The 16331-nt window shown below is 31.7% G+C and overlaps 2 protein-coding genes across 2 annotated transcripts; one reads left to right on the forward strand and one right to left on the reverse strand.

The window, feature by feature from the left end:
- The first annotated feature begins 558 nt into the window (after positions 1–558).
- On the forward strand, positions 559–6574 carry LOC111883974 (serine/threonine-protein kinase SRK2I). Its single transcript, XM_023880308.3, has 9 exons — positions 559–988; positions 1369–1443; positions 1570–1671; positions 1776–1829; positions 4538–4630; positions 4747–4839; positions 5485–5589; positions 5837–5935; positions 6034–6574. The coding sequence occupies exons 1-9, from the start codon at positions 818–820 to the stop codon at positions 6313–6315; spliced, it is 1074 nt and encodes a 357-aa protein (XP_023736076.1). The 5' UTR covers positions 559–817; the 3' UTR covers positions 6316–6574.
- Positions 6575–7517: 943 nt separating this feature from the next.
- Positions 7518–9015, reverse strand: LOC111884080 (fasciclin-like arabinogalactan protein 21). Its single transcript, XM_023880413.2, has one exon. It carries the CDS (start codon positions 9007–9009, stop codon positions 7714–7716), a length of 1296 nt encoding a protein of 431 aa, XP_023736181.1. The 5' UTR covers positions 9010–9015; the 3' UTR covers positions 7518–7713.
- Between the last annotated feature and the right edge of the window lie 7316 nt (positions 9016–16331).

A 16331-nucleotide genomic window follows, 5' to 3' on the forward strand; every position in this document is an offset into this window, starting at 1 on the left:
ATGTGAAGATGTATAAGAGCAACATATACGACATGGTTCTCGTGGGTGGGTCAACCTGGATCCCTAAAGTTCAACAACTGTTGCAGGATTTCTTCAACGAGAAAGATCTTTGTAAGAGCATCAACCCAGATGAAGCAGTGGCTTATGAAGCTGCAGTTTAGACCGCCATTTTGAAAAAGAGAAAGAAATGTATTTTTTTTTAATCATAAAAGTATTTAAATAAATAAAAAAAACTAAAAATACATAACAAAATAAAAAATTTAGCCCTTTAATGCGAATGTAAATTTGTTTGGATGAAAATGATAATTTTTGACTACCCGTTTTATCTAAAACTTTTTTAGGAAAATCTAATGTGGGCCACTCCGCCAGCCGATTCAGACGAAGTCTACCAGAATAAATAAACGACAAAGATTCATAAAAACCGATAGGATTGATTGTCGTGTAGTGACCAAACTAACACCAAACGCCGTCGTATTCTACATATAACTCCCACCACACGATGTCGTTTCCTCTTGTCTCTCTTTCACCCTGTCGCCATCACTCCTCCAACCTCTGTTCTTCTGCAAATAAAGATTCATTATTAACGAATCCAATCACACAGCTCCCTCCACCTCCATCTTCACCGCCGCCCTCACATTCTCTCTCTCTCCACCATTCTCCCTCAAAAGCAACCACTTTTCGGCTGTTTTTGTATTATGCACCTCACGTTTGTATGTGCATGCTGATCTCCGGCCACCGGAGAAACGGCTGATATATTGATCTTTTGGCAAGTGGGTAAGCGTAAACTGTAATGTGATTTCATTTTGTCGCCGGAAAAATGAATATTGGTCGGCCGACGGTGGTGGTGGACTTGCCGATCATGCACGACAGTGACCGGTATGATTTTGTTCGGGATATCGGGTCGGGTAATTTTGGGATTGCAAGGCTTATGAGAGATAAACAAACCAAAGAGCTTGTTGCAGTGAAGTATATTGAAAGAGGGGAAAAGGTGAGTTCTTTGATTTCTTATTTATTTATTTATTCTTTTATTGTTGATTTTGATTGATGAAACACCCGTGATTCATGTGTGTTGGTTTAAATATAGAATTTGGTTTGATTTATTGATTAATCCGTTCTTTTTGTTTAAAGTCTTTTCTGTCTCTTTCCTTTTCGGGTGTTCATGGAGTCATGAAGTTCCATTGAACTAATCTTCAAAAAAAAAAAAAAAAAAATCATTTTGAATGACATTTTGTAAATTAGGAGATGAAATTTCGAATTTTGTGTGTTTTTGGATACCCTTTTGATCTTTTTGTTTAGTTTTGGAGGTTTTTATGCTAAATTTTGTTTTATAATTGTTGGTTATTTTGTTAATGTTTTTTTTTTCTTCAGATAGATGAGAATGTTCAAAGAGAGATTATTAATCATAGACCTTTGAGGCATCCTAATATCGTTCGTTTTAAAGAGGTTTGATATATATTTTTTGTTTCATTTTTTATTTCGGGTTATAAACTTGGATCAAATGCTAATAATAATAATAATAATAATAATAATAATAATTATTGTTTTTTTTTTTAATTTGTTAATTTGAAGGTTATATTGACCCCGACTCATTTGGCGATTGTGATGGAATATGTTTCTGGAGGGGAGCTTTTTGATAGGATATGTAACGCTGGGCGCTTTAGTGAAGATGAGGTATTTATCTTGTAATATTATATTTTGTTAAAAATATAAAATATTGGAGCTAAATAATTAACAAATAACATGAAAAAACGTTAAAAATTCGAAACTTTGTGCAGGCTCGATTCTTTTTTCAACAATTGATATCCGGTGTCAGCTACTGTCATGCTATGGTATATATCACTTATCTTTTTTATAAATTTGCATTTTTTTTATATCGGTTTGGACGGAATTTAACAAACTTTTCAAAGTTTTTTTTTTATATGATAAACATCCTCCTTAATAAATAAAAGTTTTTTTTTTTTTGGCACATGTCAACCTCTCATTAATTTTAACACTTGTCATTTGTGGTATTTTTAAAATAAATATTATCCACTTTTCAATTTTTGGTTTATTTCAATTTTTAAAAATAAGGTCATATACTTATATATGTAAAGTATTAAATATGATATATATGATATTAAATTGCAATAAATATATATCTTCTTTATTTTAAAGTTATACATTAAAAAATATTTTATGTTTACACTTTAATGTTTAATCTTTTTTTTAAATCAACCCGTGTAATACACGGGTTTCACACCTAGTCATTCTTAATAAATCAAGTTTTTTTTTTGCCACATGTCCTCTTCTCCTTTATTTGGACACATGATATTTTCTAAAATTTTTAAATTTTTTATTTTCTACTTGCTATTTTGTTGTATTTTTCATTTTATTAAATTAAAACTTCACATATAATATGTAAGGTATTTATTAGAAAAAATTTATATATGTAATGTATTCAATGTATTAAAGCTTCATTAATTTTAATTATTTAATTTTTATTTTTCTTATAAATTCAAACTTCTCAAATTGTTAAAATTTCATATATATATATATATATATATATATATATATATATATATATATATATATATATATATATATATATATATATATATATATATATATAAACTCATGTAATACATGGGCTCACACCAAATAAAAATAATATCTTAGGTCTTTTGTATAGACTTAGATATAGATATAAAAAAGATAATTCTACATGCACCCTTTTTATTACTACCCTTCTTATTACTAAGATCAATAACTATATAATTTACTAATTTTTCTATATACATTTTTCTATGTAAATTTAAAGATTTTTATTTGCAAGGTAGGTTCTAAATATCTTTTAAGGTAGGCCTTTAAAAAATTTCTATAAAAATTTTAGATAAATTAAAAAAATTAGATGGATCCTAAGACTCACCTTCCTTTCACATAGCCTCGTCATTAAGTATTATAATACAAGTACTATACTTTTATACTAACACACGTTATTGCCATTTCATTTTTTTATCCCACAAAACTGATGGAATTTACCACATTGTTATTTTTTTAATTGAATAAAATATAATTTAATAAAATGTAATTGCACCTCCTTTTTTAATATTTTGTGTTTTTTTACCTATGTTATTTTTGTCGTTAAGACTATCTCTGTGTTATTGTTCGTTCGGATTATCTTTGAGTTATATTTTTGTACCGACTATTCTTGTTTTAGTTTTTTTGTTCTGATTATCGTTTTGTTATTTTTTTTCGTTTGGACAATCCATTGGTTATGTTTTCGTTCAGACTATGTCTATGTTAATTTTCGTTCCGACCAACATGCGTTATTTTTTTCATTTAGACCGTTCATGTGTTATTTTTTCGTTCAGATTATCTTTGTGTTATTTTTTTCGTTCAAACTATCCATGTGTTATTTGTTCCGCTCAGACTATCATTGTGTTATTTTTTTTGTTCGAGTTATCTCGTGTTATTTGTTTTTTATGATTTTATTAAAAAAAATGGGACAATATATAGATAGTTCAATTAACAAAATAACACAATGATAGTCTGAACGAAAAACTAACACATGGATAGTCAGAACAAAAAAAAAATAACATATAGATAGTTGGAACGGGAAAATAACACAACGATAGTCCGAACGAAAAAAATTATAACATTGAGATAGTCGAACAAAAAAACACATAGATAATTTGAACGAAAAAAAAATGACATAGCGATAATAGGAACGATATACTCTTATACATGAGATTAACAACAAACAAGAAGAAATTATAAAGAAAAGACAATAATAAGGATAAAAAAAAATTTTAAAAAATAGTTAAAACTCTTTTTGATGTAATTGATGTTTAACGTAATTAAAGAGGAGGTAATTAGGGATTTAAGAATACAATTAGCATTGAGAGTATACACACAATACACCTATAAAAAAAATTAAAAACGACTTATAATCATATTTATGTCTTTTCGCCAAGTGACATAAATCTAAAACACCCCTATAAAAAGTACTTATAAGCACACTTATGTCTTTTCACCCCAAGTGACATAAATCTAAATCCAATATGATGTTACAATTGTGATTAGACTACAACTCAATACGCGTCCTTTCTTTTCATCGTTTTTGGATGGATCAAAATATCCATAATTTTTTTATTTTTTTTTCTATCGATGACATTAATCCGAATCATGTTTGCCATACACATTATAATGTTGTTTGTCGTCTTATATCCAACATAACAAATGGGCTATATAGACTTTTGTAAATTGATAAAAGGGTTAATGTCATGAATATAAATGGGTGACAGAACTATTTTTTTCCCCACAAAATACAATTGGTTAAATAAAGGTAGTAGGCAAGCAATTCGATTCACAAAATATCATTATTTAATTGGTGTATGTGAACAAAAACAACCTGTTCGTTACCATTTGTGATACTTTTTAAAATAAAATTTTTATGACATTAACTCTTTATACAAATCATAAAAACTAGTGTATTTGCTTAATATTATGTGTGTGAGAGATTATCATCTTTAACACATAAAAAACACTAAACTTGTAGCAAGTTTGCCATCGTGACTTGAAGCTAGAAAACACATTGATAGATGGAAGCCCCGCCCCGCGATTGAAAATATGTGATTTTGGGTACTCGAAGGTAACAGTTTTTGTTAACTTAATTAATATTTTTTTTTTTTTTTTTTTTTTTTTTTTTTTTTTTTTTTTTTAATTTGTAACTCATTAAAATCCGGTTATGTTTTAATATGGTTGAAGTCTTCTGTGTTGCATTCGCAACCAAAATCAACTGTTGGTACACCAGCATACATTGCTCCCGAAGTGTTGGCAAGGCAAGAATATGACGGGAAGGTAAAAGTTTTTACAAGACATCAACTAGACACATTTTATCTGAAATTATTAATATTTTGTGAAGATATGCACGTATTCACAAAATATATTTGTTCATATTTTGCGGAATACTACATATTTTAGTCTTATAAGAAATTACATTTCGAAATAATTATCAAAATGTAACGTTTATGTAGTATGAACCATTAAATAACTTTAAGAGGTTGTTTGTATCGCTTTTAAAACAACTTTTGACTTCTAATTTTTAAAAAAGCGAAAAAATTGCCAAAAGAAGTTTGACTAATGAAAAAGATCTTTTAAAATGTCTTTTTATGTAGAAGAAAAAGTTAATTGGGTTTTTAAAAGTCATAAATTTTGTTTTTTTGTAACTTTTGAGACTTTTTTATTGAAAAGTTGACTTTTACCCTAAAAACAAATACATACACATTTTAAAAATTTTATTTTGGAAAAAACCACTAATAAAAAAGTCTTCTTACAAAAAAACTTTTAACCTTAAAAGAGTACTCCTAAACACCCCTAAAAGTTATATTTACGAAATAGATGATCATGTTGTGATAGTTGCCGAAAAGGTGATCATTGCATAACCACATTTTGATCATTTTAGTAATTAAACCTTTAACGAATTCGAATATTATTTTTTTTCAGATTGCAGACGTCTGGTCATGTGGGGTAACCTTATACGTTATGCTTGTTGGTGGATATCCTTTTGAGGACCCAAATGAACCAAGAGACTTCCGAAAGACAATACATGTACAAAAAAACTTAACTAAAACTTGTCGTATATATAAATGCTCCAAATATCTAATATGATATATCTGATGACTAGAGCATCTACATGTCAATCATTCGATATAAAATGACTGAAACCATTTTTAATGGTAGATAGATATTTATATCGGATGAGTCGATATCAGATGTCTGATATCGACTAATTTCAAATTACTTATGTATCGTTTTGCTTATAACAAAACAAAACGTACCCTTTTTGGTTCTACAGAGAATTCTTGAAGTACAGTATTCAATACCGGAAAACATCGAGATATCACCGGAATGTCGCCAACTCCTTTCAAAAATCTTTGTTGGTGACCCTTCACAGGTTAACTAATCAATAATCATGTTAGTTATTAATTAATGCACTGAATTTGTTAAGCAAATTGGTGTTTTCTAATAACTTGTGTGCATGCATGCAAACAGAGAATAACAATGGCGGAGATAAAAACACATGAATGGTATTCAAAGAACCTGAGTGCAGACCTGATGGATGAAGAGAAGATGATGATTAAACATTTTGAAGAGTTTAATGAACCCATGCAAAGTGTTGATTCTATCATGCAAATAATATCTGAGGCCACTATTCCTCCTGTTGGATTTTACGATCTTGATATGATGGATGATGATTTTGACATGGATGACTTTGACTCTGATCGTGAAGATATTGATGTGGACAGCAGTGGTGAAGTCGTATACGCTATATGATCTTATATTGATATATCTACGTATGCTGATAAAAGCATATGAAAATCATACCGACATTATATATATAAAAATTTATAATCGGTTTGTTTAATTGAACATTTTCAGTATTATCTATTCATAGAGATAAGTTGGAAAGCTATCCTAAGGGAAGAGTGTATAAAGTTATATCTTGATGATAAGTTAAAAAAGTAAACATCAAGAATAAAGTTGTTTGTTGCCTTTTAAAGCTTCAATATATATATACAAATGTTTTTTTTTTTTTTTTTTTTATTCTTTCAAAAAGGTACTTATTTCCTTTAAGTTTGATTTATGTCGATTTAACATCAAGAATTGTGTGGGTTGTCCCTTTTAACATCTTTAGTTTAACTTGGTCAATTCAATTTTAGATTTACCATTTTTAGACAAAATTACACTACTGGCGTTTGATCATATGATTTGATTTTTTTTAACCGTTTGGTCTTTTTGTCATGAAAAATGAATCAAAAATATATTTGTTAATGGGTCGTCAACTTCATTTTTTTTACCGTGGGCTAAAAAATTGATATTTTTCTTATTATCATTAAATTATTTGTTTGAATGATTAATTCACGTTGATTATAAGTACAAATCATTGGTTGATATGAATTTTTTGATAAATTTATTTTTGATTTAATCAACCTCGATTAAATATGTAGATTTGCATTATAAAATTCTTTCCATTTTTTCGGAGATTAAACCAAATATTTTTTTTCGTAAATTAAGTGTTGTTGAAAATTATATCATTGAATAACATACACAAATTCAACAAATTGTGTTATAATTCAGCATCAATGATACTCTTATTCAAGATTATAAATTTTCAAAACTGTAAAAATATCTGTCTATTAAAAAGAATAATACAAATATTGGTGTGTATTAACTTTTTTTAAACGATAAATTTAAATTTATAACTAAATAAGTTTTTTTTAATTAAAATCCAACAAACCAAGTATTCGTAGTTTAATCATAAAAAATTCCAAATAATTGTTATAAATTGGTTTCATTATCACAAATTCACAATCAAGAATAACATATACATTTAATTTAGTTCTTCAAAATAACTATTAATTAGTTAATTACCATCTAATTAAAGATCCTAGTTCTGGAATTAATGGTTAAATATATAATTTGGCAATTGGCAAGTTAAATTGAAACAGAAAGGATCAAAGCAAACCAAGGTGAAATCCAAAATTCATCTCAGCAGGAGAGTACAATTGGAAAATGCATCAAAAATACTAAAATAACAAACAGTACAACTAGAATATGCATCAAAAGACTAAAATACGTATCAATCTTATTACTAATTGTTAATATGACTGATAGTTGACTTACCATTGCCCAAATTCAATCAACATGCAAAGTGTACGGACGCCGGAGATACTATAGGCCTTGGTGCTCCACCCTCACCACCAACGGCTTGACCTCAGATCTGGAAGTAATGGCGGGACCAACAGCACAGCTTCCACTAGCTTGATCCATCATCGTACACGATCCCGGCGCTGTCGTAAGGTTGTTGATCCTATCCTTCTCTTCCAGATGTGGCGAGGTGGTGTCTACACTACCATCAGATCCATCGTACGAAACAGCAGAAGGATGAAGATGAGGGAATGGCAAGTAGATGCTATGAACAACGATCTTCAGGTTGCGCATCACGTCAGGGACCTTAATCCGGACGTAATTTATCCTCATCGGCGTAAATCCGCCGGCAGTTGTAGTCACCATTAGCGATTGGCCTGCTTCGAGCGTTGGCAGTAGCGTTCCAGATGAGATCTTCTCAAGGTCCGCTATCGCGAGTAGTCTGTTCGGAATTATATGGAATCTGACGTTGTTGACGTAAGAATGCGAACCAGAGAAGATAGAAACGTCGTCGAGTGCAAACACTGTCATGTTCTGGATATTCATGAGCTCCGGTGCTTTCATCTTCATCGCCAGAGCGAGGATGCTAAATCCGCTGTTGCGTAGTCTCAGCATAGCGTCTCTCAGCATCAGCCGCATCATGTAAGTTGGATAGTAAACGGCTTGGTGTGCAACGCTCTGTCGATTGTGATCTGCACTCTGGACAGGGAATGATAGTGACGTCATTCGCTCGACGTTACACGAGAATGGAGAAAGAGGAGCAACGTAGCCTTGAAGACCGTGAACAACAACGAGGCCATTGTTAAACAGATCTGGACGAGTAATCTCCACACCTCCGATGTAGATCTTCGTGTAATTGTTCACATCAGTCGACGATGTCACAGTGATGCAACGACCAGGATCCATAGTCTCGATTTTCGTACCGAAAGCGAGTTTTCGGAGGTAATCGTGAGAGAACAAGCCTGGTACAATGTGTTCACGAAGAAGACGAACCACTGAACACGAAGAACAGCTTCGAATCGAAGAATCGGTCGGTGCGAAGAGAGTTGACGGACCGTTCCAGGTAGTGAACGCCGAGTCATCAGAAAGCGAAGGAACCGCCATGGAAAGTTCCTGGAACCCTAGGTTCGCCAGAATCGGCTCGAAGATCGACGTCGGTGAGAACGAGTCATGAATGTCGTGCTGCGAAGGAGGTGAAGAAGCGAAATCCAGAACAGACGGATTGTTCAGGCCACCGGTTGTGGCGGTTGCTCCGGGAAAGCAGAAACTCGAGAGCAAAATCGCTACGATAACGAGTGTGAGTTGGAGAGAAGGCGCCATTGGAGAGAATGTAGTTGCAGAGAGGAATGAAGGTGAAAGCGTAGTGAGGTGAGGGTTCTGAGGCAGTTACAACGAAATCCAGCTATTTATAGGTAGTTGAGAAAGAAAAGAAATCTTATGAGATTCATTCACCATGCCTTCATGTATACCCGCTTCAGATTGTGCCACGTGTAATGAAGGAGTATGAGAGTTTTCCATTTATCTATATGTGGAATTACGTAACTACCCTTGAATCGGTCGTTGATTCTAATAAGATGCATTTTATAGTGTATACGATTTACATGAATAACTATAGTAATGATTATATTCGAGGAAGGGTAATATTTGTAGATAGTTAACACATATTGATACTTTGATCATTACATATTTCCTCATCAAAATCTTCATAGCATATTAAATAACATTGGGAGAGTTTGTTCTTTGTTTAATGGATCATGAACATACATCATTATCGCATATTCAAATAAAAAATCCTGACATTTCTTACCAAAGATTTTAGTTTATTTATGTCTAGTGCAACTATTTCAAAGCGAAAACACTACCATTTGGTGGTAGAATCGTGCTTATAAATTCGGTTCTTGGTATTCTTCCGATCTATTACTTCTCACTTTTCAAACCACCATTAAAACTAATTTGTGATCTTGAAAGAACTGGGAGAGAGTTTCTCTAGGGTGGAAATGATTTGAATTCCAAAATTTGTTGGATTGGAAGAGACAAGGTTCTTTAAGTCTTACTCCAAAAGATTTAGGAGCTTTGGGTGTAGTAAGCTTAAGATTATCCAATATTACTTTTTTAGTTAAATGACTTGGGAGATCGAAAAAGGACCCGGATGATCTTTGGGCATAACCTCTTCTGATTTTGGAAGTTTTTTCCAGTCATGGAAATAAATGGTTATAAAAGAGAACCCATTTGGCTCGTTGTCTATGAGTTCCTTATGCATGTTTTGCAACAACTGAGTTCATATTAATTTTTTTTTAGTTGGAGGGTTGTCTTAAATTGTTTACCTTCGAAGATTGAACCGAAAAAAAAGGGGTAGTGTTACGTTCAAATCTTCGTGATGCTTGAGTCTACATACTCAAGCTAGAGAAGTTTTGGATCTCATCTCTCTATCTAATAAACGAAAGTAAATTGCCACGTGTCCTTTTAAAAACACTAATTCTATCAAATGTTAAATACCATTTTTGCCCCTCTTTGATTTCACATTCTATAATTCTATAATGTCCAGGTCAAAATACATCAGCATTTAATATCCGATTTTATGATTACATAAATCAATCCCCTCCCGTCTCCTTATAAGCCTTTGAAGTTTCTTGCGCCGATTCATTCTTCCTTCTCCGTCTTCGTCTCTGTCTCTTTCATCTGTGGATTTCTTCACTCCATGTAAGTGAATTAGGGTTTTTAATATCGATTAATTAATCTTGTTGTGGAGATCGTGATGGTGGTGTTTTTTCTTGGTGACATATTCACATGTGTACACCGTTCCCCGTTCTTCATTATTTTTGATTCTCAATTTTGTTTGAAATTTGAAATTGGGCTTTTTATTTATATCGGAAGCAACATGCTAATTAGCTAGGCCACAAGTGAATTGCAGAGTTATACCATATTTTTCGGGGTTCATTCGATAGCTTAGGGATTCTTACGGATGACAATGATATCAAAAGCAGTTTTAACGGTACTCCATTCAACCGATAGGTGGACTTCTTCTCATCGATTTTATGATTTTGTTTAATTTTCCAGATTCGAATATTAGGTCTATTATGTTTAAATCTGCAAATGCTGATCTATTTTATGTTTTTTTTTTTCTATTTCCCAGGCTCGAATATTTGGTTTGTAAATGATCATCGATTGTGCATGCTTCGTTTTAGGTCATTCTTTCCCATTTATCGTTGCACCAGAGTTATCAGTTACTTGTATTTTATTATGCTTTTATTCCTTTTCTGTTGTCTTGAATCTTGATGACAACAAAGTCTTTCTTACACAAGTCTTTTTCTTCCTAAGGATGAATAAGAGTTGGAAACAAGCTCAACTTGTAGACACACAAAGTGGAAGAAAAAGGAGATCTGATTTGAAAGCATTTTAATTCGTAAATAGTTGAATATTTGATGTTTTGTCATGGTTTTTAGGCATGTTTAGCAGCTAGGCTTCAACCAATGTTCAGAATCAAAGTGTTGATGTTATTATCGATACCATCTTTCTTAAGGTAAGAGGTTTTATATCACATCTGGAAACCATATTTGAACGAAGATTATCTTTTTATTTTTATTTTTAGTTTCTGGTTTGAAGATTTTGTAAAAGAAATAATCATTATATTTATTAAATATAAAGTTGATTTAGGCATTTAACAAATGTAATTAACATTAGTTAAAAGGGGATTTGGAACTTCAGTTATTTCTTCAAACTAGATCTCTTAATGATGTTTTTTTCTTCATATGTAATTATTCAACTTTATGTGTGTAGGAAAAAGAGGGTTGGTTTTCGTCATTGTTTGCTTCATGTTCTTATGTATGATCATAATTGATGTTCCATAGAGAAAGCCTCTCGGATGTATCTAGGATTCGAAGGTCTCAATGAGGAATCAGAGGTAAACTTGGCTTAATCTATTAGTTTAGATTTTGGAATGAGATTTTATTATAGGAACAATACTAAAAATATCAGAAAATGACATATGTCAAATTCAATGAGAAGTTCACATTTGACAATAATGATTTTCAAATGAGAAGTTCACAATCGACAATAATTCAATGAGAAGTTCACAATTGACAATAATGATTTTCAAATGAAAATAACAAGTGTTATTGGCCCATAAATATATGTGAAAGATATCTGTTTTTAAAAACAAATTTTATTTTCTTTCTTACATAAAGTTAATTTCAAATTTCTTTTTTATTTGCAAAAAAAAGTAATAATCTGTATGAAGTAGTCAGATGAAGTGACGCCAATCATTATTAATAAAAGCTATAATTTAAAGATCACAAGAGTGCGAACAGTTATCTGTTGTAGTTTTGACATAGCTTATTAGATAGAGCTTCACACCCAATTAGTGATGGGGAGTTTTGGTGGATAAATTCATCCCCGAAGAAAGTTGTGAGTTTTATATGGCGGGCTAAACAGGGACGGATTCCTTCGGCAGATGAGTTACAAAAAAGGAATATTCAGGTAGCTTCCTCAATGTGTGGAATATGTAGGAACACCGTGGAAACGACAAACCACGTCCTCACATCCTGTCCCTTTGCGAGTGACACGATAAACAGGGTGCTTAATTGGTGTGGTGTCCCAACCAAACAATTTTCTGAAGTTACTAAAGTGATAGATTTTGCCCGGAGTTGGGGTCATTGCCCAAAAAAGAAAGAGATGTTGACATGCATTTTATATGGTACATTGTGGAGTCTTTGGAAGGAGAGGAATGATCGGGTATTCAGAGGTGTGACATCGAGACCGGCGACTACTCTGGATTCTATAAAATCTATGGTCTTTTCGTGGCGGAAATATAGGATGTCTAAAGGCGATGGGGTTGATTGGGATAAGTGGTGTATGACACCCATTAGTTGTATATAGTGGGTGTCTATTTTCTCTAATTTTGCTTCATTTGTATGATGTATGTTTTCAGCCCCTAGCATCTTGCTAGGGTCTCCGTTTTAATATAATTGCCGGTTCAAAAAATAAAAATAAATAAATAATAATGTATGTGAGTAAATAAGCTTTTAGCTACATAGTGACATCCCGTATATTAAAAAGCATGTGTTTTCTTTTTGGAGCAAATTGGTTTAAATTTATAGTCCTTTGTAATAACTCTGAAGCTAATTTTTGACCAATTACCTCTAGGATACTTCAACGGGTTTGAAGTGATGTGTGATGTATCCTAAATATATATTTTCCCAACACTTAAATTTTTATTCTTGTAGTTTTTGTCTCATCCAATCCAATATTTCCCATGGAATTTAAACAACGTTATCAATTTTAGAACTGTATTGGAAACAACGATCAACTGTAAATACATACAGATAAGTGTTGAGAAATGTACAATAATAAAACTATAATATCTTTAAAAAAATAAACACACAAATGTAGGTTATAGGGTTTTAATTTCATACAGTTCTTCAATTATAGGATTCAACTTTCATTTTAATATCGATTATATTGTTAAACTTTCATTTTAATGTCGATTATAGCATTTTAGTTTCACATATTTCAACTATTTTATACACTACTTCCCGAGTAATGTATGTTTACCGGTTTCCAGATTCACATGTTGTAGGTTGATTATAACGTGCAAGGTATAGGACACCTACATGTATCAAAGATGAATTTCCACCATCCACTTACACATGTCTTCATTAAGAGGAAGACGAATTACTATGCACGACATGTCTACCTTTTTCTTGATTCACATGTTGTAGGTTAATCACAACTTTATTAAATGTCTTAACAAAACTTATATCGTATTAATTTAATAAAAAATTCATATCGTTGATTTTTCATTACCAATTTTAATTATTAATATTGTTTTTCATTTTTACCCGTGGTTTCCACGAGTTGTAACCTAGTTAACTTCAAGCATGATAATATTATAGATTTGGAGCATCTCCTCACTGTTATGCATAGGAGTTATAGGTCGTTGAAGCAACGTAAGTTGACCCATATGATGATCCAAGTTTCAATCTAGTCCATTTCGAGAGTAAGGAAAATATAAGGATTTCAACGTCACTACAAACAAAATTACATTTAGTGGCACAAGTTTTTATTGACATAAATTTTTAGTGCCACTATATTATTGTTTTTAGTGTCATATAATTTTTTATGTCACCTTAAGTCTCTTAAAATTCTAATTTTCAAGCCCCCTCGTTATTACTAAAATTAAAGCCTTCCGCCCAATTTATAATTTTCATGTGTGGGTGCTCTTTCCCTCTTCACTCAAATATGGGCGCCTTTTCTAATTCTCATAAAAGGAAATGGACCAGAAGGATAACGATGTTTCAAAATCGTTCAAAAAACATCATCGAAGTTTTTTATGTTCAAAAAACACAATCCAAGTAAGGTCTTTGTATAAAAAAAACATTAACAAACTATACGTTTTTTCAAAGGTTACCCACTGGTAACCAGCTCTTGTAGGTTAAAAGAATGAATTGGCCGAATTATTAGTGACATGACATAATAATTAGGGACATGACATTAGTTGATACATTCCTCCTTTAAAAATCAATTTAGGGCTTCTTCAGGATGGTTGGAATTTATGAAAACAATGGGATAAATATCAATAAGTCGCCCAAGGAATGAGATTTTTGAAAATCATAAGAAGCGTAGTAGTTTGCATTCCATTCTAGTTTAGTCATGACCTGTAGCTAGACAAGATGCAAACAACAAGTAGATTTCACCACACTACAAGTTGACATAAATATTCATCAAGACACTATTGTAGTCACATTACAAATTGGGATACATATTCAAAAACGTGTATTGCTCAAGATTGTTATACTACCCATAGGAAAAGATTACACATATATATTTAAAAAAATGAATCACATAACCAAGCAAATATATATGAGAAAGACATGATAAAGATTTTGGTTAAAGTTGCCATTCAGTTGGGATAAACCCTGAAGTTTTTTACAGGATTAGTCTTTGTGGTTAATGTCAAAATTCGAGAAGGATGTCCACAACCACAAGGGTTTGTATCATCAAATATATTATGTGTCTTTAAAATGTGTGAGCTTAAGTTGGAGATCGTCAATTTAGAAGAAGAAGAAGAAGAGCAATCAGAGGAGAATGAGAAGTCGTTGTTCATGAATAAGCCATAAATCAGTTTATAAAGAAGGAATATATCAATTAATTTTTTTGCCACTAATTATTATGCCATGTCATAATAGTTAAGCCAAGTCATCATTTAACTTGTAAGAGCCGGTTACCGGTGTGTTATATCAAACCTTACTTGGATGGTGTTTTTTGAACAAACCAAACTTGGATGGTGAACGGTTTTGAAACGTAGTTACCCTTTTGAGTCATTTCCTTTTGTGTTTTTTCCTTTAATTATTTTTTACCGGTAATTACCGCTTACCATAAAGTGAAATTTGAACAAATTATGTAGTTTCGTTGGTGTTTTTTTTGTACAAAGGCTTTACTTGGATGATATTTTTTGAACATACCAAACTTAAATGATATTTTTTGAACCATTTTGAAACATAGTTCCCTTATAAGTCATTTTACCTTATCATAAACTCCCAATTTCTAGATCTTTTTCATCTCTACGATCAATGAGTCGATGTTCATCACTAAAGGGTAGAACCCTAAGCTCATTCTCTTTTTATCCTGAATACATTACTTTAAGAGGTCATAGTCGTTGACTCACCATCCTTTTCACATCACACGTCACCTTCTTCGTGAATCCCTAACCCTAACCTATTTTTTTCCTTGAATCTTTGAATCATGTTGTCTAATTCCATTCCAATTCTTCAAGTCTTGCAAGCTCACGATTGAGAAGAAATCTGCATGAAAATAAGAACAGAGTTCCACCTCATGATTTAGTGTTGTCTTTTGTGTTCATCTCAGTCCATCGTAATCATGGGCTCGTCTTTATCAGATGCCCCCCTCTCTCAAAGATATGTCATGGCAATCTCAAAAGCCTCTAGTGGGTTATTGTTGGCTTATTCGCTTGATAGGTTCTTTCAATTGAACTATTAAAGGTACCATTCAATGAGTCAATTAGGCAATTAGAAATTTTATAATCATTAATGCATTTGTTAATTTAATGTTTATACAAAATTTTAAAAATTTATGTTCTTATATAAGTCTAATTTATCAAGCTAGGCCATATAAGTACTATATGATTTGTGTGATTTGTGACAAGAGGTATTGTCATACTCATGTCTTAGATAAGTCTTAAGACTTCTTCCCTTTAAAGATCATGTATGATTTGTGACAGGAGGTATTGTCGTACTCATGTCTTAGATAAGTCTTAAGACTTCTTCCTTTTGAAGATCGTGGTTCAGAAGGTAAAAGGTTCCATTGCCAATACTACATGCAAATTTCAATTTACCATAGTACTAAAATTTATTAGTCGTCAGTGATTTACTATCAAGCAATGCAACTATTTGTTAAAACTTATATACATGATGAGTAAATTTGATAAGTCTTAAGACTTCATCCCATTTAAGAAGTTTTTGGAATGATTATTCATGTTTTCTCCATAGAGATAAGTTGTTTTTAGAAGAGTTGGAATAATATTATACAAAAGTATGTAAACTTGTTTAATTCTAAAAACAAGTTGATGCTATTTACTTGGATTGTCATAAGAAAGTGAGTAGTATTAAATTTACTTGGATTGTCAT

The sequence above is a fragment of the Lactuca sativa genome, chromosome 3, assembly GCF_002870075.4.
Source record: "Lactuca sativa cultivar Salinas chromosome 3, Lsat_Salinas_v11, whole genome shotgun sequence".
Lineage (NCBI taxonomy): Eukaryota > Viridiplantae > Streptophyta > Magnoliopsida > Asterales > Asteraceae > Lactuca > Lactuca sativa.